A 23,586-nucleotide genomic window follows, 5' to 3' on the forward strand; every position below is an offset into this window, starting at 1 on the left:
GCGTGCCAGGGTAAGGCTGTTGTTCGCGGCACACTTTAAAGGCTTCGAAAGCCAAGCGGTTTATATAGTCATAAGCGTTCGAAAATCGCGTAATGATGGCGCTTGTCATACATCTCCCCGTTGTTTTGAGCGCAAAGAAAACTATAGGTTCTTTTGAGGAAAAATATACGTAATTAACCAGTACCGCCCACGTTCTTTGCCTGTTGCGTTGGTTTTTACGATAGTAAACGTAAAATGTGGCAGTGCAACGCCGGCACGTGCGGGTAAAAAGCACAAAGAGAACAGAACTCCCGTTGCCGCAGTTTCAGGCAGGGTGCGGTCGAGCCCTGCGAAGGCGGTAAAATTGAATTGCATGGGGTGGTAGCAGTAAGCGGATAACGGCGGTACAGCCAACTATGGCGAATCTCTGGTCTGCACTTCCGACAGCTTTCACATTGGGTGGAACGGCTTTAATTTTTTGTTAGTTCCAGGGGGCTTACCACTCAGCCTTGATGTGTTACAGACCCACGGGGTGGGGGTCTCATGGTATAGAGGTTTCTTTGCTGATAACAGTTGCCTCAACTCCGTTCAGATACCTCAGGCGCACGTTTGTATTCCTATTTACAGTCAAACCTCGACCTAACGAAACCATAAGATATAAATTTCCACATCTAAGAAAAGACTTTCGAATTGAGCCTATACAGCGCAATGCTTTTATGAGGTGGAACAAACGCAATAGCTTAAGTTCCAGTCGAGAATTAATGAGGTATTTTGGGAAGCAGACACATTTTAAAAAGGAGCAATTTGGGTTGTGTTTGTTGTGACTACCATGAAGTTTATTGTTCCAAGTCCTGGAAACGAAACGCGGCATCTACACTGGAATCTTGTTGATACGATTCGGCATATTACTTTGTTAGGCCTAATTTTTTTGTCGTTCCCGGCCAACGTTACACATTTTCGTTCGTTCATTACGGTGACAGTTTTGCCGAAAATTGAATAATACGATCGTAAAAGCGTATCTCGATCCACATTTCTAGTACTCCTAGGTTTATGCTTCGGTATACTAGCTCAAACCGCATTCCAACAAGCCACGACCTGAACGTTTCAGAGGCACACAGGGAGCGGAAGCGATGGTTTTGCGGCAAAGACATTACTGCAATGCGTGGCCGTTCCGTGAAGGCTGACGATAAGTCAGGGGATGCACCCCGCCATCTAGCAAATGGTATCATAATCACGAAGACGGAACGCAACGCTCGCGGCAGGCGCGACTTCCCTGCTCGACTGCTCCATGCACACTGGTTCCCGCGGTGGACAATTGTATAATCGGACTATTATTTTTGTTGTCGAATTCCCTGAATTTGACGTGGCACAACTCGCAGCACTTTGAAAAGATGCGGCGCCAGTCAGCTGTGTGTGTGCGTGCCGCACTTGTACAAATGGCGAGTGCATTGGTTTTTTTTCATAACGCAGGAAATTTTTAAGAAGTTGATAAAATATGAGCCTTACCGGCTTTCTTGTCCTTAGATAAACTGGCTTCAACGCTGCCGTCTTGTACGGGAAGCCTGCAACAAATGCGTGATATGAGATACAGAACTCGTAAAATCTTAGGCGCCCCTGTGGCAGTGACTGAAACAGGGGGGCCTAAACTTAGGTTAGAGTGTTAAGAGAAGGCTTCCGTGCGGGATCGGAGGAGCTGTACGGAACCTTCTGCACAGCTTAGGGGTTTATAGACTGTAAAAATGGGCTACCCACGTGTATCAACACCATCCCCTTGGAAAGTTAACAGTGTTCTCGCTCTGTTGGGGTACTTACATCCAGGAAACGCGGCTTTGCACCACCCGCGTGATATTATCTATTCCCATGAGAGTTCGCCGTTTTGTCTCGCCCAGATTGTGGCTCAGAAATTGTTATGTTAAGAAAGCTACGTCCTTCATGCAACTTTTCGGCATTTTTATATGCACACAGAAGTTTTTTCTTAATTTAAATGCTTTCAGGTACATAACAAATTGTAGAGAAGTGTGTATTTATGGAGAAACGTGTTTTTAGCGTAGAAGTGGGAATGTCGCTGAGCAAAATCTGAGGCATCCCCTTGATCCTGCGCGTGATTTATGAATTGTTCTGAAATAGTTTTACGCATTGCAATGTTATTTTTGCAGCTTCACTTCAATAAACATATCACTCATGTTTGTGAAGTCGTGTTTCCCGCACCGGGTTTACTACATTTTTACTACGTTTACCATGTTTACTATAGACAGTTTACTACATTTCTGGAGGTATAAAAGATGCGCGAATACCTCAAAAGCGTAACCGTATAAGCGAACTGTGTTTGTAAAAGACTCGAAAACAGCCCGAATCTTACAAAAGATGTCCAGTAAAAGCTACACAAAAACAGTGCATTGGTGGACTCAGTCCTTTTTTCTTGCGTACATCTCTTCTATGGAAATTACTGCACACCAGCAAATAGGAATCGCAATAGGGCCTGAAATTCGGAAAACCCCATATCCAGTGTTGAGACGACATTTACTCGTTAAACTTACTCCAGCCCAATGCATACTGGAATTTATGACTCTTTGCTTGTTATATATTTTACAGCCTCATCTGGCGTTTAAATGCAGAAGACGCGTAAATACCGTAGCCAAGAGCAATTGGTAAACCAGTCGCGGGCTTTTAACAGCAGCTGTTGTCGTCGCTGGCAAATATTCCGGGTAGTTTTCAGATCATAGTTGGAGCGTACGTTGTCGAAAGAAATATAAATTTGTTGTTCGCTCTTGCGCATCTGTAGGTAAAGCGCGCGGCATTTTCGCTAACCACTCGTCGGCAGCAGAAGCCGAAGTGATTCTTTACCAAGCTGCGTCTGATAGTTATCTACAACACCAAATGTGGTGAAATGTTCGATGAGTGTGTGTGTGTGTAGTAGTCGTTTGAAAGCACGAACGTCGTACAATTTCCTTCCGGATAGCTCTAAGCGAACACGATTGGGAGCAGTTATATTTTTCCAAATGCGTTTTTGGGAGCTAATGTAGAGACAGCTGGCTGGATTTGTAACTGTGTTCCGCTTCCATGGCGAACTAATGTGACACTTAAGAAATAACTCCTCAGGTGTCATACTCATTGCTACATTGACATAGCATATATTGATATATTGTGATTGACATAACAGCCAATGTTATTTTTGCAAGCATCGTAGTCATGGCGACTTCGCTTTGCCATGAACGCGCCGACAAAGCTTAGTCCGGGTATTTTCTGCACAGGACCTGTAACGATAGCTCCAGGAAACGCGCCGAATATTGCAACATGTGAGCTTAAGCGCACAAACATTTTTAGTTTAGTAGTGCCCTAAGTGTTGTCATTCCGCAATCTTCACCTGTTTTCCGAAGATGACAATCGCCAATCCTTTAATTAAACATTTTTTTCTTCTATTCATTGTTTTCAAAGGCTCATTTGTCATGTAAAATATTGTGGTTGCCTTACGAAAAAGGTCGTAGGGTGATTTTCCGTGCACATGGCAGAATTTTCTTCGCCGTTAGAACAAGGGAAATCAATACAATTGCAATTTCAGCCAAGAATATCTGAGAACCGCCACTAGCCGGTCATTTTTTCTATATTTTACTTTTGGAACACCACTATAAATGCCGCCAAATTTACCGCTCGGTGGATGCTTCTGGACATTTCGCCTTCATCCTAGCAATTAGCAATTCTTCGCACCTGCTGACGCGGGTAACATTTGCTCTCCTGTCTGCCGTTATTCTCACTAGTGAAGTGTATCTGCCCTGATATTTCATGTGACCTGATGATTGCGAAATTATTACAGACTTCTGCATGATTCCAGAAAAATGTAGCCGCCAGTTTTGTACTACTATTTCAAAAAATACTGCTTACAAGGTGCGAATGCAACCTCGAAGGTTATTTGTTTATGAACTAGAGACGATTGCTTGCTGTAAAGGTATACCACGCAGCACAACTAAGCCGTTGTCTTACCCATTCACTGTGAGGCCAGTCAGCAAGCCCGTATAAAGTAACACAAGCGCTGGAGAGAGCGGCATGGGGAGAAGCCTTATGAGAACGGCTTGGTACTTCTAAACCTGAAAATATAAATTCCACTTTAACCCAAATAAGTGAATTTATTCTAAATTTCAATTTTGACTGAAATGAAACCGCGGTTACTGCCCAAGTTTGTGTAAGAAATTTGCAGCTTCAAAAAGCCCCAAAATACGTATGGTGCAGGTTGCAGCTGCAGGTTGCGTAATATACACCGGCTATATCAAAACGCATATGTAAGTATTTATTTTAAGCAATCTGACACCACATGAACAGCGCGCTGCCGCATTTATTTGGTTGTTGGACCTAAAGGGACCATAAACAATGAAATCTTTGATCAGTATAAAAAAACTACCCTTTTCAACTGGCTCACCTTACTATGGCCCCCAAATGCGCCCCTTAACCAAAAAAGCACAAGAATGATTGAAAAACGTTCACGTTTGGCGCTGCCGTGACTAATATGAGCAGGAGTGTCCTACCATGGTCCACCACTAAAAACATACCTATCAGTGTATCAACTTCACGGTAGCTGTCAAGTGACACGATCAAAAAAGCTAGAGGCCCTTATACGATCACCCTGTCATGTTTCTTGGCGGTGGCTTAGAGCGGAGGCCGCCAATTGCATAAGGAAGACCCTATGAACTCATAAACAAATCGTTGGCAATGTGCTGCGGAGTCGCCACTGGTTCATACGTTTTCCTTAGTAGGTCTATTATTTGTTTGGAATTCGCAGTGCAGTTGATATAGTTTTCATCGGGACAAAACGGCCTTTTTAATAAACCTAACTTTTAGTATGTCTTTATAGCCGTTCAAGCAGTCCAAATAGAATTTTATTTTATTTTTATTTCTTGAACCCTCTTGCAGACTTAAAGCAGGCTATATGCATATGTCTGTAGAAATGAATAATTTGAGGCCTCCCAGTGAAGGTTGCTACTTACTATCGCACGCACAAGGCGCTTTCTACCGCAACAACAGCAACACAAAAATTATAGGACCTTATAATGCAGATTTCTTCAATCGCCGCAAACACGCCTATTTTGTAGATTTGCATCCAAAATGGGGTCTTAACCGTTACGTTTTTTTTTTGTCCGCAACAGGCTCACCATAAACACCTTTAGGATATAGCTTCGTTTCTTTTTAAAGCAAGGATGCATATCAGTATGGTTGAGGATGCATATCAGTACCATCAAGAAACCAAAGTAACAAACTTGGTGTCTTCGCCTTAATCACGCGTACGTTCAGCTTTTTCGGACACCTCGAATCCGTGGTACTCGCCCAGGCTGAAGCCCTGTCCCTAGGTTCCACGTGTGTTCAAACCGTGAGGCGACCTTGTTAATGCGTTGGTTCGTAGGCTTGTTTTGGCAATGTTGAAGCCGTTTTAAACTCGTGCGATTCGCAATGTAGAACAAGTGGTGCACTTCCGCTACGCACCCCATTAGACAGGTGCTGCGTGTTTTGGCACGGCTGGTCTTCTCCGCGTTACAATCGGTCGTTATCAGGCTGTGTATACTCGCGCTGTACTAAAGTTTTTCTTTCTGCGGTTGTTATTATGCGTGATAAATAAATGGAACATCTGGGCAAATGTTCGCGGTACTCTGTATCAATCTGCCAAAACTGCAAGCGAGAAGAGCACAGAAGGACAGAGTGGAGAGAACGCCTGGTTAGGGTGCTAGAGAAAGGGGTGAGGCACTTTCGCTATGGTTTACACGTTGCCAGGTTAATGCCAGTTGGAAGCGTGGATCTTCGTCTACTTAGCTAAATCTTGGCGGGTCTCATGATTGCAGCCACCGGTTGCACGCCTTCTAGTACGAATTGTGCAGAAAGTGGAGGCAGGGAAAAGAGGAAGAGGGTGCAAGCCTCCCGCATACGAACGAGATGTTCACGGGTCCTTGACTATTCACTAATGGGTCTTCAATGATTTTAGAACCAACAAGTATGTGGCTACGGTTTCATGTATTTTGCTGCTTTGCCAAGAGAGAACAGTGACACCGTGTCTCGGTCCGCTACCCAAATACGTACGTCGCTAGTGTCCTTCTCGTCACCGAGGCGGTGGTAATTAACCAGGCTGCAGCACAGTACTGAGTTTCTACGAGGTGATGCGTTCGTATGCGTTTGCTTGTTTAGGCGCTTATAACAACATTTTCGCCCCATGCTAGATGCAATGTAGAAGAGGCTGCGTCGTTTAAAAGCAGCACCAGGCCAGCATAAGAATCTATTTTTCACTGCACTTCTGTGATAAGCTGTTCCAATGAGAAGGCCGCGTATAATATACTCTAGAAGAACAACGTCTTTACCAGGACCGGCGGAGGGAATCGCAACAAGATTTGAAACGTCGGCGGCGGGCAAAAACTGGCCCCGGCATTGGCCCAGGACGCGGAACGCAAGCGGCGAGCTATGCAAGACGATGAACGTCGTGAAGAACTCCACGGAGCAAAAAGCGACAGATACGTACTATGCAGCGAACTAAGGAAACATGTAGGCTTGACTTAAAATAGGCTTTCATGAGAGGCATTTCTTGTCTAGTTGAGCGTTTTTATGGACTGAACGGTCGAGGCAGCAATAGTGTGTTTGTTGCTCTCATCACAACAACCAATAAAGAAAAAAATGAGTTCATAGCTTCGTTGAAAAGCCTGCGTCATCTCTCCGCCATGTGGTAAACAGCCTCTGTGGCCATATAGCGTGAGAAGTTACAATGGTTAAAACCTTTAGTTTCACATTCCACGAACAGACTGAAGATGGTTTTCAGTGCAGTTGCCAAAGAATTTCCTTGTTAAAGGTTCAAGGGTTGTTCTTTATATATTCAGTGATAAACAATCGCATAAAGTGTTACAAGAGGTTGACGTTCATCGCAACTCTTGTAACCTTCCCAAATAGTACTGCCGTCGGAACTCTCGGGAAATGAATTTACGGGAGCCTTATTTGCTTGAGTCGATCACTTGCAATATTCGTTCCATCAACTTCCCGTACATTGACGTCTTCAACAATATAGCTGAGGCTGCCAATTTGGGATATGGTGGTACCTAGATGCCACGTAAAAACAACGATGAAAATGATACTACGAAGTAAAATTAGAATTCAGTCCAATCAATGAAGACAGATTATCATACAAGCTGTGCAGCACACTACGAGGCAGAGGTTGCAGAAAGTTTTGATCCAAAGTGTTAACTTATTTAAGTGTTCATCGGTGGCGGTTGTGACGAAAGATACGCCCATGCGTTTTTTTACATTCAAGTTAGTATGCAGACGAGGGTCCCTGACTCATCAGACTGCAACGGTACCCTTGATAAATATTGCAAAACAAAATAAATACACAGAATGCAGCAAAACCAAACAAGCAGTAACTAAACACCATAAACTAAAAAGAACGAACACAGCCAAGGTAGCGCATAAGAAAGAGCAAAGAACTCGGTTTAACAATATGTAGAGCAAACACAAGTGTGGCACATTATTAGCCCAATACAAATTCAAACAATTTAAAAAAGGTTGACAGAAAAACAATACATAAACCAGGCACTATACGTACAATCTAGCTCAGTAGAGGATAAAGTACAGTAATGTACAGTACAGGTAATATAATGAAGTAAAAAGTGATATGGCAATACAGATTATAAAACAATTAATTCATCGATTCAACAAAAACATTTTAGCATGTGTTTGAAAGAAGAAAATGATGATGAAGATTTTAATTCTGCCGAAAGACTATTCCACAATGAGAGAGCTGGAAAAGGGGAAGTCATTTTACCATAGGTAGAACGGAATATGGGTAATAAGTAATTTTTGTTGCCTGCGAATCTGGTGGAGTTGTTATTTTTTATTTGTTGGCTGTCAGTAAATTGGTACGATGAATTAATAATACGCAGATGAAACAAAAGCGTGGCTATGTTATAATAGAATAAATTTTTAACCGATAAGACATTATTTTGTTGAAGCAAAACACAAGTGCAAGCATGAAGTGAGCTGTTAGTAACAATATGAATAACCTGATTTTGAATATCTTGTAACAGTGCTAGATGACAATCAAAATCGTTACCCCATGTAATAATACCATATGTGATATGACTATGTACAAAAGCAAAATAAAGAGACAGAAGGGCTTGGCGTGAAAAAATAGGCGGGTTTTTTGAGAGCCGGAATGCCATAAGCTGTTCTAATTTTGAGGTGATCAATGTGCTTGTGAAATTCAAGATGCAGCCAAGAAAAACTTTTAGAAAAAAGGAAACTGCCAAATGGAGTTATGGTGTTCGAACGCAGTGAAATGGTTCGAACAAATGATGCGTTCTTCTGGGGCAGTCTTAAAATCATGAATTTTGTTTTTGACGGATTGATAATTAGGTGGTTGATGAGGCACCATTTAGTTACTTAATTCAACACAATATTTAGTTTAGACGTAAGGATGGACAAAGATTTATCAGCCGAAGATACTATGGTGTCATTACCATGTAGAACACAGTAGGATACAATAATAGAGTCAGCAAGTTCATTAATATACATAATAACAGTCAAAGACGGCAATAGAACCTTGTGGTACGCCATGATTAAATATTTTATTCTTACAATACGCAGTAATACCACAAGCACTACCTTCTGTGTTTATAAGAAATATCTTTAGTAAGTTTAACGCAGGTCCGGTCAAACCGTAGGATTCAAGTTTGTGGAACAGAATATTGTGATTAGTAGTACCGTGAATAATAGCTCTCTTGATTGGCATGTCGATGACAAAGCGTACAAATAAATCTAAAAATCCGAAATGGCTGTCAAGAATTTCTTTTTTAAATTGAGCGTTTGCAAAATAGTGCACTTTTGTTCACCCATTTCGCGCACTGATACCTGCGTCATCGTAAGTCCGTGGCGAGCTTTGCGACATTCGCCGTCTTTCGTAGTGAGCCGCGTGCGTTCTTATTCTTATCCTTCTTATATTCGTCGCTGCTCACATCCCGCCGCCGACGTTTACATTATTGCGTTTTCTACCGCTTCCCTTGGCAAACAGCTAAAGAACGTTGCTTTTCCAAGTCATCTTTACAAGCGCCCTTTTCGTAGCAAATGGAAAACACAGAATCAAGAGGGCAACATAAATCCCATTTTCGACCACTGCTGGTTTTATACACGCCGCTTGTTCAACGCTGCCTCTCGCGTGAGTCGCAGATTCGTCACGTGCGTAACAAAAAAAAACGCACGCACACAAAAATAAAAAGCCTCGCACTTTAAACACACCGGAAACATCGGGACTCTGTTGCAGTACGGACGACTACCGCTCCCTCGGGAATAGACTCCACACAGAGATAACACTAGGCACAGATGTTGTTGCAGCGCGCACACAGAGGTGGCGCTACAGTGTCTTCCTCTATCAAGCTCCAACAGGCATTTCCATCTGCCCTGAGTCACACGGAGCGAGCAAGACAGGCTTGCAAGAGACGATGTCGGTAATACCTTTGGAAGGCTTTAAAACCGGTACCTCCCACGGAAGCTTCAAAAGCAAGGAAATAGTACCTGTACCGCAAGCAAAGTTGAAATACTAGAGTAGCCTTTATTTACGGCGTGGTGGCAAGATTATTGCTTCAGTACCTGCTGTACAGCGTCGGTGTAAACGGATGATAACAATAAGGAGGAGGTCCCGTAAGGGGAAGAGAAGTGCCATAATGGACGCACATAAGTGTGGTATATGAACTCGACTAACGCGGGAAGTGGGGCCTCTTGGTTCATTCTGAACGTGCAAACTGCACGGAAGACAAGGGAAAAGAGTGAAAAAAGCACAACAAGCACTGAAAAAACACCTGAGCTTAGATTATTGCGCCTCGTATATAACTACGCTTTTTGTGTATCACACGGCGGGCTCCTTAAATTCCCAACATAGGGTTAATGAAGTTCTAGGAAGAGACTTGAAGTTTCGGGCTCTTTTGTAAGGCTACATGAACGAATGTCCTATGCAGTGGCCAGTTTCTGGAAAGTCAATGATAATGCGTGAAACGAGTGATGCTGTATCAGACGCACAGAATAGTGAAAGGTCTACAATTGAGATTACGATAATGTCTTCATGTACGCCTAAATGCCGACGTCTGTTTCTTGAAGCAAGTCCTAATTGACGCATCTTTCTTCTCCCGTGTCAACTGACGCTCCGCCCTTCGCCGTGCCGCACACAAGTTACCAAGCATGAGATTTGCCACTGGGAAGAGTGCCAGTAGCCTGAGCTTTGTTTTCGCTGCTTCCTCAAAGCCCCGGCCTCGAAGTCATTTCATTGAGAAGCTCTCACTTCGTCTCTATAGTGATCTTAGTTGACGATGCTACCGTCTTGTCGGGCCCACTGACGAAAACCTACAGTGCGCACAAAAAATTGAGAAATGGTCGCTGCCCCTTCGATCTGGTTCGGTGTCGCAGGTGGCGGAAACATTATTTGTATACAGCACTAAATGAATGGCTCTCGGAAAAGCAGGATACGTGCAGACGACACGGCCCTTCGTATGCAATGTATAACTCGATACGGTAGATTGTGCTAACGAATTGCCCCTCGAGAATATCAATGTCGACAATAACGAGCATGATGCAAAATAAATTCACCACAAATTCACCACAAATCAGCAAGGTGAGGGAGCCCTTTGTTCAATTTCAATCACATGGTTAACCCGTCATCCTGCGTAGTTTGCTCCCGTAATATGGGATAACTTTACACGTGGCCCTAGATGATATACCTGCGGTGATTTACCAATTTACCTGAAGGGGCAAAATTACTGCGCCGACACCTGGACCACAAACAAATCCGTAGGGCTCGTCAGAGTAACTCTTAGGGCTACTCGGTGATGGCCTATGATGAGGAAAATCTGGGAAAGTTTCGTTTTTGTTTCGTAGCGTCACTCAGAAAACAGATTCATATTGCTTTTTTAAGAGACCATCCCTAGCCCAGTTGGCTCAAGTATACTACGTGGTCTCTACAAACGCTGTCAGCCACTGAAGCTGTAACGCACGGTAGGCGCCACTACTAAGATGTGAAAAGATGCTAACGGCGCCTTCAAAATCTTGTCGTTAGATTGCTGTTTTCCGAGCTTCAATGCATATTTGTTTATGGTAATATTTCGCATTTAAGGCTGTACACCTGCTTGGAAAATCGCTAATATTCTGGAATATAAACCAGGAGAATAAAATGGCTGTAAATCATGCATATAACCGAATAATAGATGAATAAAAAGCACACTTCACCTCAAAGATTCTTATGCGACTCGGACGCCTAATCGTTGGCCGCTACGGCGAGCAAGTGCCTATATGGCTTTCTGGTACGGCTTTTATTATTGACAATAATTTTTTATAACTTTTTGTGGCGCCTCTCGCGGCGTGTTGGCGGCGAGAAATGCAGGAAATGGCAAGGCAATTTATAGCTCATGAAAGAAAGACAGGCGGGACAAAAAAATGAGACAGAACGCTTTACGAAGGTCGTGCACGTGAGCTCACTTGGCTGTTGAAAACGGCAATAAAATGCGGCGCCAGTCTGTTGGCTGGAAACCTTGAGATTGCTCGCATTGCCCTTGCTAATGCATGCACTACAAACACAGCTGCTTTGGGGATAGGGAGACCTAAGAAAGGTTCAGCGTACGAATGCGACTCATTGCCCGGATGGGCACCCGGTTTCCTTTAAAATACCAAAGAATCATACCATTCTAAAACAGAGCGCAAGAATATGTCATGCTTTTCCAGTGGTATGTTAGACGTACAAAATACTATCGGAACAATTGTGAAGTATAATAAATTACATATTATGCGGGTGTAGATGGCCATGGTTAAAACGTTAATATGGTCCCAAATATAATACTCAGCACGATAAAGGTGTACTGTTATCAACCCCACTAATATCGAAAAACGTTGCCCCATGCACTTTCAAAGTCATACTGCGTCTGCCCTGAAGCAATGCGTTGGCAATTGAAACTTCAGGATCAATTTGTTCATACTGCCCTTACGCAAAAGGACATTGTTTTGCGTCAGAACAGTATGCACAATAAGGTAGCAACAAGCCACCTGATATTCGTCACCCACTGTCCTTTAATTAGGCATCTGCACTTGAATTACACATTGGCGAAATACACAGCGCCCTTACACCCTGGCTCCCCCATGGCGCGTACTGACGGCGGTATTTCAGATGCTGTAGTTGCCACCGCTGTTGACTCTGTCAGCCCCCAAGCAATCAGCAAGACATCACAAGGTTCATGAATTTACACCGTCGTTTTGTGCGGAACTTGAAAATACTCGACGGGTACCTTTTTCTCCAACCTGGTACGCTTTACAACAGACAGCACACATCTTCAGCCGGAAGATGTCCTTAAAGGGACAGGAAACCGATTTTCATAGAGTATATAGGAAATGAAACGGGCGTCACTTCATCATCACTGCAGCGCAAAGGCCTCTCTCATTATTCTCCAATTATTCAGTCCTGTGCCAACTGTCACCAATTTATCCCCGCAAACTTCTTGATCTCATCTACCAATCTAACTTTCTGCCTCCCCTTGCAGCGCTTGCCTTCTCTATGGGTCCACTCTGTTACCCTTAATGACGAACGGTCAACTTGCCTTCGCATTACATGGCCTGCCCACGTCCATTTCATCTTAATCTCTACTAATATGTCCTTAACACGCGTTTGTTCCCTGACCTACTCCGCTCTCTTCTTGACCCTTAATGTTACACCTATCATTTTCCGCTCCATTGTCCGCTGAGTCGTTCTCAATTTCAGTTGAACCCTCTTAGTGAGCCTCCAGTTTCTGCCCCGTAGGTGAGAACCGGTCAAATGCAGCTGTCATACACTTTCATCTTCAGCGACAATGGAAGGCTGCTATTCATTATCTGAGAATGTCTGCCGCATGCACTAAACCGTATTCTGATCCTTCTAATTATCACTGCCTCATGGTTGAGATCTGGGATCAGAACTTGGCCTAAGTAGACATATTCGCTTACCACTTCTACTTACTCGCCCCCTATCTCAAACTGCTGTGCTGTCTCGAGATTATTGATCGTTACTTTGGTTTTCTTTATAATAATTTTGAGGCCCCCGGTTCTACTCTGTTCGTCCAGTGTGGAAAGCATGCTTTGCAATTCGTCCCCCGAGTTACTAAGCACGGTCACGTCATCAGCAAATCTGAGGTTACTGAGGTATTCTCCATTAACCCTAACTGCCACCTGTCCCCAATCCAACGTTCTCAGTACTTCTTGTAAACATGCTGTAAATAACATTGAAGAGATTGCGTTTCCTTGTCTGCCGCCCTTCCTTATAAATATTTTACAGCTCTCCTTGTGGAGGACGATGGTAGCTGTGGACCCATTGTATATATCCTCTAGTATTCTTACATAATGCTCCTCTACCCCTAGTTCCGTAATGCCTGAATGACTGCTAGGGTTTCGACTGAGTCAAAAGCTTTCTCATAATCTATGAAGGCTATATATAGGGGTTCAGTATATTCAGCGCACTTCTCTATCACCTGAGTGATCATGTGAATATGGTCCATTGTTGAATACCCTTTACGGAACCCTTCTCGTTCTTTAGGTTGACTGAAATCTAGGGTTGCATAAATTCTGTTAGCGATTACCTTGGTAAGTACCTTGTAGACGACGGACAGTAAGCTGATCGGCCTGCAATTTTTCAAGTCCTTCTTGTCACCTTTCTTATCAATTAGGATGATGTTCGCATTCTTCTAAGATTCCGGTATACTTGCCATCCTTATGCGTATACAGGTTTGCAAGTTTTTGAAGCACAATGTCTCCGTCATCCTTCAAGAGGTCTGCTGTTATCTGATCCTCACCAGCTGTTTTGCCCCCTTTCATTTCTTTCAAAGCCTTCCTTACTTTTTTGGTCGTTACTGGTGGAATGTCTTTCTCCTCTGAACTACTTTCTCGTTCTGCATTATCCTAGATTTCCCGGCTACTGTACAGATCCCTATAAAACTCCTGGGCCACTGTGACTATTTTATCGCTATTTATGATGACATTGCCTTGCTTATCTTTAAGTGCACACATCTGATTTTTATCCACACCAAGACGCCTCTTCACTGCTTTCAGGCTACCTGCGTTCTTTACAGCGTATTCGATCCTCTCCATTTTATACTTCCGTATGTCAGCTGTCTTACACTTATTGATTAACTTAGAAAGCTCCGCAAGTTCTATTCTGTCAGCAGGGGAGGAGATTGTCATGGTTCGCCGTTTCCTAATTATATCTTTCGTCTCCTGTGAAAGTTTACCACTATCCTGTCTAGCCATCGTGTCCTCAACTTCTACTGCACACTCCATGATAATGCGTGTAAAGTTGTCACCGGCTTCGTGTGTCGTAAACTTGGGTTCCTCGGTAAGAGCTGAATATCTGTTCTGCAGCGCGATCCTAAATTCTACTTTACGTCTTACTGCTAGCTCATTAATCGGCTTCTTTCGTGCTAGCTTGCTACGGTCCCTCCTCAAATATAGCCCAATTCGAGATCTTAGCATACGGTGGTCACTGCACTTTACCCTTCCGAGCACTTTCACATCCTTGACGACGCCAGGGTTATCGCATAATATGAAGTCTATTTCTTTTTTACGATCCGCATTCGGGCTCCTCCAGGTCCTCTTCCGGCTCTCCCTTTTACAGAAGAAGCTATTCATTATGCGTAGGTTATTCTGTTCTGCAAACTCAGCTAGTTGGTCCCCCCTGCTATTTCTGGAGCCCAGACCATAGTTCCCAACTGCCTTGTCTCCAGCTTGATTCCTGCCTACTTTAGCATTTAGCATTTAGGCGTCACTCAAAGCAGCTTGAACCGAGCCGGTTTTCTGGATAAAACCCTATAACACCTCTCAGTGAAATTTAAATCTACCACCCTTAAGTATGATTCCAAAAGGAATGCTTGAAAAGATAACAGTGAGTCGCAGAGCAGCATACTTTTATAGAGAACATGGAACACTTGTTTCAACTTTTTTTGAAATCTTAAATTCTTGTAGAGCGTAGTCACCCAACACACCCAGTACTTAAATTAGGCGGTCGCAAAGTACCTCAGTCAAACATTACTGCTCTATGCCTATCAGATAACTTGGAAACGCTTTCAAAACATTATCCTCTCTTTCCACTCTTGACGTTCTTGGACGGCTCGAATTACGTCACTAAGGCCATGTAGCGGCTGTTGGCCGGTTTTCCTTCAGTTGCAGCAATGAACGCTTTTCGATAGAAAGTTTAGAAAAAGGCCATTAAAACAAAGCAGAAGTATAAGGCATATCTGGTGCGACGAGCAAATCATGTAGTGCAGCTCCGCGCTGGCGATAACTATATCTTTCGCAGTGGTTCGAGACCCGAAGGAAAGACTGAAAACGCTTATCGAAACTGTTCCAGGGTCCCTTTAAAACGCGTTAAACCTAGCCGCTTTTTCCTATGAGACCCTACAACACCTGTCAGCGGAATTTTAGACCCAACATCCTTAAAGGGGCATCATTAAAGTGTTAACAAGGCTACCGAAAATGCAGCAAAACGGCATCTTTGGACACACTTATGCTGCTGAAATGCTGCTACACGCGTTATCTTTGAATCGCGTTGGGAACAACATCAGTCACGCGCATCCGCTCAGCAGAAAAGACAAGCTACGTCTTCCAGATTTACCCGACTAACAGGCATAAGCGACAAAATGGCGCCGTCCATGAACCGTATCACTGTAAAGAAATATCACGTAAAGCAAACCGACCAATTAATGTGCTGGCGGCAGGCAACAATGAAAATATTGCTGATACTATGTACTCATATCTAGTGACCCTAGCCGAACACAAGCGACAAGCCCGCCCTGGCGACGAGAAACATTTTATACCCTCCTCCATCACCAGTTCTAGTGGCTTAAAACAGCTCGGCTGGACATCGACTTTCGCAAGGCGGGATGGCGACCAATCTTTTCTTCATCTTACGGCGCGGATTACGACAGCAAGAAAACTTCCACACGCCACAGCTGCCTAGAATAAGGGTTCTGGCGGCGGTTGTGCACCTGTTCCAGACATGTACCATCGCGTCTAGGTGCTCGGCGACGTGCATTATTCGACAACATTGGCACATCAAATTCATAGTTTGGTGAACTTCGTCAAGCGGGCACATTCACGCTCAAAGCTTCTCCTTCCTGGACAATCCTCCAAATACGTAAACGCGAAGAAGAAAGCAACCACAACAAGTACAAGATCTTCCGATTCAAAATTCAAAATTCAAATTTATTCAAAAAGTACAAGGTTGTATTGACATAGTGGGAATTTACAGGAGGAGGTCCCAAGGTTTCCGAACCGCAGGCGGGACCTCCTATGCTAGATGTTTTGGAGATAAAAAGTTGTGAGCGAAAACAACTAGTATGTATTGGGTAGGTTATACAAATATAACACATTGTGGAAAAAAAAACAGGAACATTGTAAACAATTGACAACAGAACAAGCAGGGAAAGATGTCACACGAGAAAAAATATTTCTAGTTGTTACTCCTGAGTAGCTAAGAACATCTTTAATTTTCTTTTAAATGGTTGAAGCGAGCTAACTGTCTTTATTTCCAATGGGACATCATTCCAAAAAGAAACAGCAGAAAAAAGGTAGACTTAATTTGCCATAGTTAGGTCTTACTTCGGGCAATAACAAATTCGGACGGGAGGGAAATCTAGTGCAATTAGGGTTGGTTAACATGTGGCGGGGGAAGATGTCAAGATCTAGGAGGCTATGCAGCACTTCAAAAAATAGAACTCCAACGCTATACAAATACATCTTTGGCAAAGGTAATATATTAAGTTGAGTAAAGATAGGAAGAGATGGTGACGTTTTTGGGGAAAACGTTATTATACGCATTGCTTGTTTTTGAAGTTTTTCTAATGGTGAAAGGTGATTTTTATACGATCGACCCCACGATGTGATGCAGTAGGTCAAGTGGCTATGGATAAATGCATAATATAAATCCAAAAGAGTTTTCGTTCTAAAGTACAGTCTAGCTCTAAGAAGTGCTCGAATGCCAAATGACATCTTTTTGCAAATGGAGGAGATATTGCATTAGAACTTTAGGTGAGTGTCAACAATAACACCTAAAATGGGTGTTTGGTTCCGCACTAGAATGGGATTGAGGTCTATATGGAGGCAAGGATTTATTTGCAACTTTTTATTCGGGGAGTGAAATACCATAAGGGACGATTTGGACGAGTTAATAGATAGTTTGTTATTAGCACACCAATTTTCAAGAGACGATAAGTCATGTTGCAAGTCAGAAATTAATATCTCTGCATCAGGATTGTCTGAAAAGATGGTGGTATCGTCGGCGTATAGAATACATTGCGAGTGCGTGAGGCAGTGCGGTAAATCATTTACGTAAGTAAGGAATAAAAGCGGCCCTAAAACAGAGCCTTCAGGGACGCCTTTCCTGTTAAAAGCAGAGGACGAAAAAGTGCCATTTACGCAAACAATTTGCTGTCTATCTGACAAGAAGCTCTTGAACAATTGAAGGGGCGGTCCAGTTATTCCGTATAACTGAAGCTTAGTGAAGAGGATGTCGTGATCAATACTGTCGAATGCCCTCGATAAGTCGAAGAATACCGAGCCAGCGTAGTTTCCTGTGTCAATGAATAATTTAATACTATCGACAAAACATGCCAAAGCTTTATCTGTTGAAAGGCCAGGTCGAAAGCCGAATTGACTGGGAGTTTAGTATATACAACTTTTTATAGTAGTTAGACACTCTCTTTTCGATTCTTTTCAAGCACTTTGTCAAGAAATGGGAGGACTGAAATCGGTCGATAATTTTCTATTTGATTCGGATCGCCTTTTTAGCCAATTTAAATATGCTTGGGAACACACCGGTTTTAAAGACAAGATTGAAAACAGAACTTAAGATTGGAAGAATGAATGGACAAATCAATTTGATGTGTTTCCCCTGAATTCTATCTAAGCCAGGACCAGTCGCTTTCAGCCCTGAAATGACGGCTTCAATTTCCGCAACGTTGGTAGGAGTAAGAAAGAATGATTGTGGTTGGCGAGCAAATGTGGGCGTATACATCAAAGAAGAAGGGTCAGATGATTCTGTAGAAAAATGTTGATTAAAACAGTTCGCGATATCACGCGGTGCTGTGACCAGCGAGTCGTTCATTTTAATGGCTGTGACCGAGTCACGTTGAAGTGGTGTGTTTAGGAATTCGCCTATCAACTGCCACTTTCTTTTTGTGTTGCTTGCACTGTCCTGAATTTGGTTTTCATAATATCCTCGCTTGGCCTTTTTTAGCAATACGGATAACATAGTGCACTATCGTGTATATCTGGTTTTGAGGCGTGTGTCAAATGGTTGCCGCTTAGTTTTTTTATACAGGTTGTCTTTTTTTCGTAAAGAACATAACAAACCCTTTCCCCGTTCCCCGTTCCGCGTCTCGCAACTTCTTTTAAAGGTACAGTTGCATAGCGCAACGGCAGGTCCGGAGACCCCGGTTCGAGCCTTACCGCATCACTGCTGTGTTTTTAAACAGACAGCCTCAAGTGGGACTCACCTGTTAGCATTCCTATGGGACTTATTGCATCGTGACCCACACACTTAAAAATCGTTGTGCACCGATACGAAAAGCTTTACAAATACATATCAATGCTCTGAACAGCCTATAGCTTGCCTATTTTAGAGATGTGTGACTTCTACACGGAAATAAAAAAATGAAAGGCGTACTTGCTAGACACTTAGTGCACGCGTTTATTTGTTTGTTTTTGTTTATTTTTTTATATCAGCAGAGAAGAGATACTTTTAAAAAAAGCAAACTAGGCCGTTAAGAACATTTATATGAATTTGTGAAAGGTTTCGTATCCGTAAGCTCTGCTTTTTAAACCCCTGGGTCATGAATTCGTAAATCTCACAGGAATATGAAAAGGTGAGTCCCCCTTAAGTACCCCAGTCTGGCTAGAAGTACCGTTGTTGTTGTCCGGTCAAAAAAGATGGCCGCTGCTGAAAGAGTCAATAAATAAAACAAATACATGTGTGACCTGGTGGGATTTCGACCCTGGACTCTACAGAAGCCACCGGATGCTCAACTGACTCCGTCATTCCAGAACGTTAAGGCAGTAAAAAAAAAGCTGTCGTTATTGCTGCTCCTTCCTTCGTAGTGCATACCAAAATGCAGGAAGGACCCGGAATCGGGGGCTTTGAGGGGGAAATGGGCTCGCTTCACAAAGCTCACAAAAATCGGAATTGGAACCGTAAAGGTTGAAGAAAGGGCGCGCCGTGCGACGCCTGGACGTGATGGCCCGTAAGTAGAAGTGATTCACACCATTCAACCTAAAACGAGATTCTAGTGAGGCTGTGGCGTGAGCCAGTCTACTATCTGACGTAGTTCGTGGAGTAATAACGAGAAATGAAACCTAAAAAACAGACCCAAACGCGTTGTAACAGTAAATCAGCCATTCACAGTAATTCATGCCAGAACACAAAGAAACGAAAGGGATTAAAGAGAAGCAAATATGATGTAGCGCTAAATTAAGTTTCTAATAAATGTCGCCAGGTTTTCCCCTGCAAACTACGCAAGCATACGTGAGAGCCCCATGAAATTTTCTTTCGGCACTCCTTACTGCGGCGGCCATTTTTTTTATCGTACCGTAGCAACAACGGCGCTTTTTCGCAGAATGGGCTACCTTAGGTTTTCGGCTTAATAGTATATTATATCGTTTTATCCTAACAACAAATCTATTCTGTTCGAAGATTTTCTGCAACCAAAACAGTTTTGATATATCCTTTAACGAGGTGTTCAGGGCATTCAGATCGTTATTATTTGTTACCAGTAGAGATAATTTTACTGTGTCAGATAATTGTATGTTACTAAACAGTCTTAGGTATCCAAGTTGTGTCTGTTCCAGATGTTCGCTCGTAGAGCAACGTGATTTTTATTTGAGTTCCGGTAACGCTACAAGCTTCATCAATATCTATACTTGCAGAAAAATACGAAGTGCCCATGGCAAAACTAATCCGGCTAACTTGATGGTTTAGAGTATGGTGGTGATCAGTCTGTTGTCGGGTGTGTTTGATACAACAAGAGTAGTGTTAAGAAGCTTTTGTGCAGTTTTGTCGTTTCTTGTGTTTTTTTCGCACGATTAAACCAGAATATAAGTGCTCTACACTCCGTGATTGATTATTAGGTTTAGCGCACCGATTCTACACAGACGAAGAGGCGCGCCGTAATGATGGGCTCCGGATTAATTTTGACCTCCTGAGGATCTTTAACGTGCGCCAAAATATCGAACCCACCACCATTCTCACTTCTCGCCTGCATCAGAACAGCGGCTGCCGTGGCCGGGAATTAAACCCGCATCCTTGTACTCAGCGTTAGAACGCCTGATCCACTGGGCCACTACGCTTGGCGCATCGCCACTCCTAAATGCCAACTGGTGAACGTAAAATTGTATTTTGATGCGTAATAAATTCCAGTCAAATATGAATTTTTATGACTTTTATGACTTTAAATATGACTTTTTATAGTCCTCGGTCAAGTTGGTACCAATGGCGGATAATCGCATATCCTGCTTTTCGCTTCAGGACGAAACTGATAAGCCACACGCTTGTAGCATTCATTCCTATATGTGTGCGGTTCATTTTTATGCTCCTTACTGCGAAAGCGTGTTTTTGTGGGTTGCATATCTTCGGGAGCTCGGCCTTCCGGTGTTATCCTCGCCTATAATAAACACCTGCTTTATATTAAGCACAGGGTCTTTACAGCGTCTCTCCACCATAATTTCAAGGGTGTGTGAGCTCCCACTTTTTCAAGTAAGGATCTCACACGTGCCTATGCGAAACATTTATGTCGGGGTCACCGGTTCCTGCGGAAGCAGCTGCGAAGAACTCCGCAAGCTAAAAAACACCTGCACCTGAACGGATTGTTGTTCTTGTTGCAGCCGTGCACCCGTGGTTCAAAGCACTTAATCCTGACAAATACGTTGAACGTTGCGCGTCCTTCCGGTCTATTGGCCTCCTTTAGCAGAACGGACCTTTAGCTATGTCGGATGGCATAAATTTTGGAGCATGGGCGCGTGCGTGTTCCTAGTAAGAGAAAAATTTAAGGTCGTACATCTAGGACACCTGAAAGGTGTTTTCCCGTTGATATTATTGCACCAGCATTAAACTGCACGCCTGCCAATGATCAAACCAATTACTTATTAACGCACAAGTTATTTTTGGTAGGTGCTGCCAATAGACCGCAAACGCACTAAGGGTCCGGCAAGAACTCGTTGGGGAGACGACCTACGAAAATGAGGGCAAAAACATGAACAGGGATGCTATTCCAGAAAGCCCGAGATTCATTTCGTAGTGAGCGTGCCAGTAAGAAGAGTGGTACACAGCACAGCCTCCCTACAATCGTGTATCTGCGCGGCCGGGTGCACCTGTCCTTCTTATGTGCCATCACGTTCACGTGTCACGCATTATTCTACTTTTATTTTCCAATTAACTGTTTTGTGAATTTTCAAGACGCAGCTCATTCTTTCCTCGAAGCTCCAAATTGCGTTTAAGTCACCTAATTGGCCAGGTGCTAAAAAAAGGAAGAGCAACAACCACAGCTTTTCAGACTTCTTTCCTTTGTTTCACTTTGCTCTTTACAGCTCTTGTTCGATAAAGCTCTCTAGAGTCCTTCATTTATTTTTATGGACTCTATACCTTCCGTCTCCATCTGGCCTCACGCTGTTTCTTTCGGTTTCTATCTTCCCTTCGCAAGGTTTTTATGATTCGCTTCCAGCGAGACGACAAAGATGCTGGACAAACCCGTTGAAATGCGTAAAGATCGCCTCCGATGTTAGACACACGCCGTTGATTATATAATATCCTGTTAGTAAAGTTTTCGCAAGAATGGTGTGACAGCAAACGCCTAAAAAACCATCTGCCGCGGTGACGATAAATGAAGTGCATGGTCATGCAACGTCACATTAGAAAGTTTTGCTAGCAGACGGTAACTGAAGCACAGCCACTCGATGGAAACCTTCTTTCCATCGAGCGGTCGCGACTGAAGCGGATGTTCTTGCTGCATACGTATAAACGCATGGTAGAACCTGCAGAAGCCATGTAAAGCTAACCACCTAAAAAAAATTACGCCCACCTCCTCTCGCGGGAACCCTGGTGTGATGCGACGCTGAGGGGGGGTTCAAGCGCAAGCGAAGAGCAACCGTCGACCGAAAGGCCGCCGGAGAGCGACCCGCCGGTTATATGCGCAGCGCGCCCGAAGGAGAGGAGGCCGCGGAAGAGAGAGTACTGCACATGCGCCGGCGCCAGTGTGTCTGCCGCGGCTATGACGCAACACAATCCAACACAATCCACTTTAATCCAATCCAAATCCAATCCAATCCAATCCAAACCAATCCAAGCCAAGCCAAGCCAAGCCAAGCCAAGCCAATCCATTCGAATCCAATCCAATGCCCCTCGCGAGAGAGGGGCATCGGAGAGGAGAGGGGGTGAGCGGCGGAGAGCGCAGCTCGCGCGGCGAGGAGAATGGGGGAGGGGCGGACGACAACGACGCCGACGACGCTGCATGAACAAGGCGAGTGAATGAGATGCAGTCGCATCTAAAAAGGCGAAGAAGCCTGTCTGCAGTAATCCTATAGCGCACACACCGGCTGACTGTCGACTGAGGGCGGTCGTTGGTGTGGTCGCTACCAACGCTTCCGTGGAAGGTGCCCGTCGCGTAAAGCCGCAGCGCACGCAGCACTCGCTCCTCGGCAGTCATGCGGCGAAACCCGCCTCAAAATTGTCGCAAAGGGGATCGGGGGCCAGATGGCTGCACAGCCAATGCACAGTACTTTCGAGAGACGAAAAAGGGCTCCAAATTCCTCCTCCGCTATAGAAAAACTCTGTCGGAATAGATACATACCTGATAAGACAACCGTGAACCATGATCCACGCACCAGCAGCCGCTAAAACGAGCGTCACGAGTTCAACTCGGCTGTGCAATATTTATCCCGAGTTTCTTCCGAGTTCTCATGTGAGTCACACACACCCAGCCCATTTGTGGGCGCTGCGTAGCAACCGAAGCCTCACTCAATTATCGCTGCCATGACGTCCACATCGCCGATGGCGTAGCGTCGCAGCTACGAAGTCACTTACATTTGAATATGCGGTAGCACACCTTAGCAGAAAATAATGAACGTATGATATCCCCAGGCCACCATCAGTGAGAAGGTTTACTTACGTACGGGCAATGGGACTTACCTTCATCAGAGTACAGTTACATAATTTTGCTGTCACAAACATTTGGAACACATTTGTTATATAGATTTCCAGAAAACTCAGAGGAGTGGAAGACATTTCGGAAATAGAGAGTATGCATGCAGCCGGGCTATGTCTATGTTACAACAACAACAAAAACAGAGAGAAAGGAGGAAGGGAAAGAGTAAGAAAGGGGTCGTATTAACAAGGCAGCTGTCAACTGTCAAGGTTGCACCATGATTGGTCAACGTACCTGGCATGGGCTACAAGTTCAGGCAGTGCGGGAAACTGGAAAATGGCGGTTTCAAAAGGAAGGGAAAAGTATACAATAAGGTATTTAGTGGGTAGGAAGACTGGTTCGGAGGGATCCATACAGGCACGAACGAGGATTGTGTTTGGGGTGTGCCCCCCGCGGATGGAAAGAATAG

At 43.9% G+C, this 23,586-nt stretch overlaps 1 protein-coding gene across 1 annotated transcript in view; it reads right to left on the reverse strand.

The window, feature by feature from the left end:
• The window catches only part of LOC144179986 (venom serine carboxypeptidase-like), a 35,197-nt gene extending 12,518 nt beyond the window's left edge, over positions 1–22,679 (reverse strand). Inside the window, exons 1-2 of the mRNA XM_077708400.1 lie at positions 22,567–22,679; positions 1,486–1,541 (exon numbers count right to left, since the gene is read on the reverse strand). Of these exons, the coding sequence (XP_077564526.1) occupies positions 1,486–1,541; positions 22,567–22,679 (169 nt within the window). The remainder of the gene's footprint in view (positions 1–1,485; positions 1,542–22,566) is intronic.
• Positions 22,680–23,586: the final 907 nt, after the last annotated feature.

Source organism: Haemaphysalis longicornis, unplaced genomic scaffold (genome assembly GCF_048455015.1).
Source record: "Haemaphysalis longicornis isolate Haplotype H1 unplaced genomic scaffold, Haemaphysalis longicornis Haplotype H1 scaffold_4, whole genome shotgun sequence".
In the NCBI taxonomy this organism is placed as follows: Eukaryota; Metazoa; Arthropoda; class Arachnida; order Ixodida; family Ixodidae; genus Haemaphysalis; species Haemaphysalis longicornis.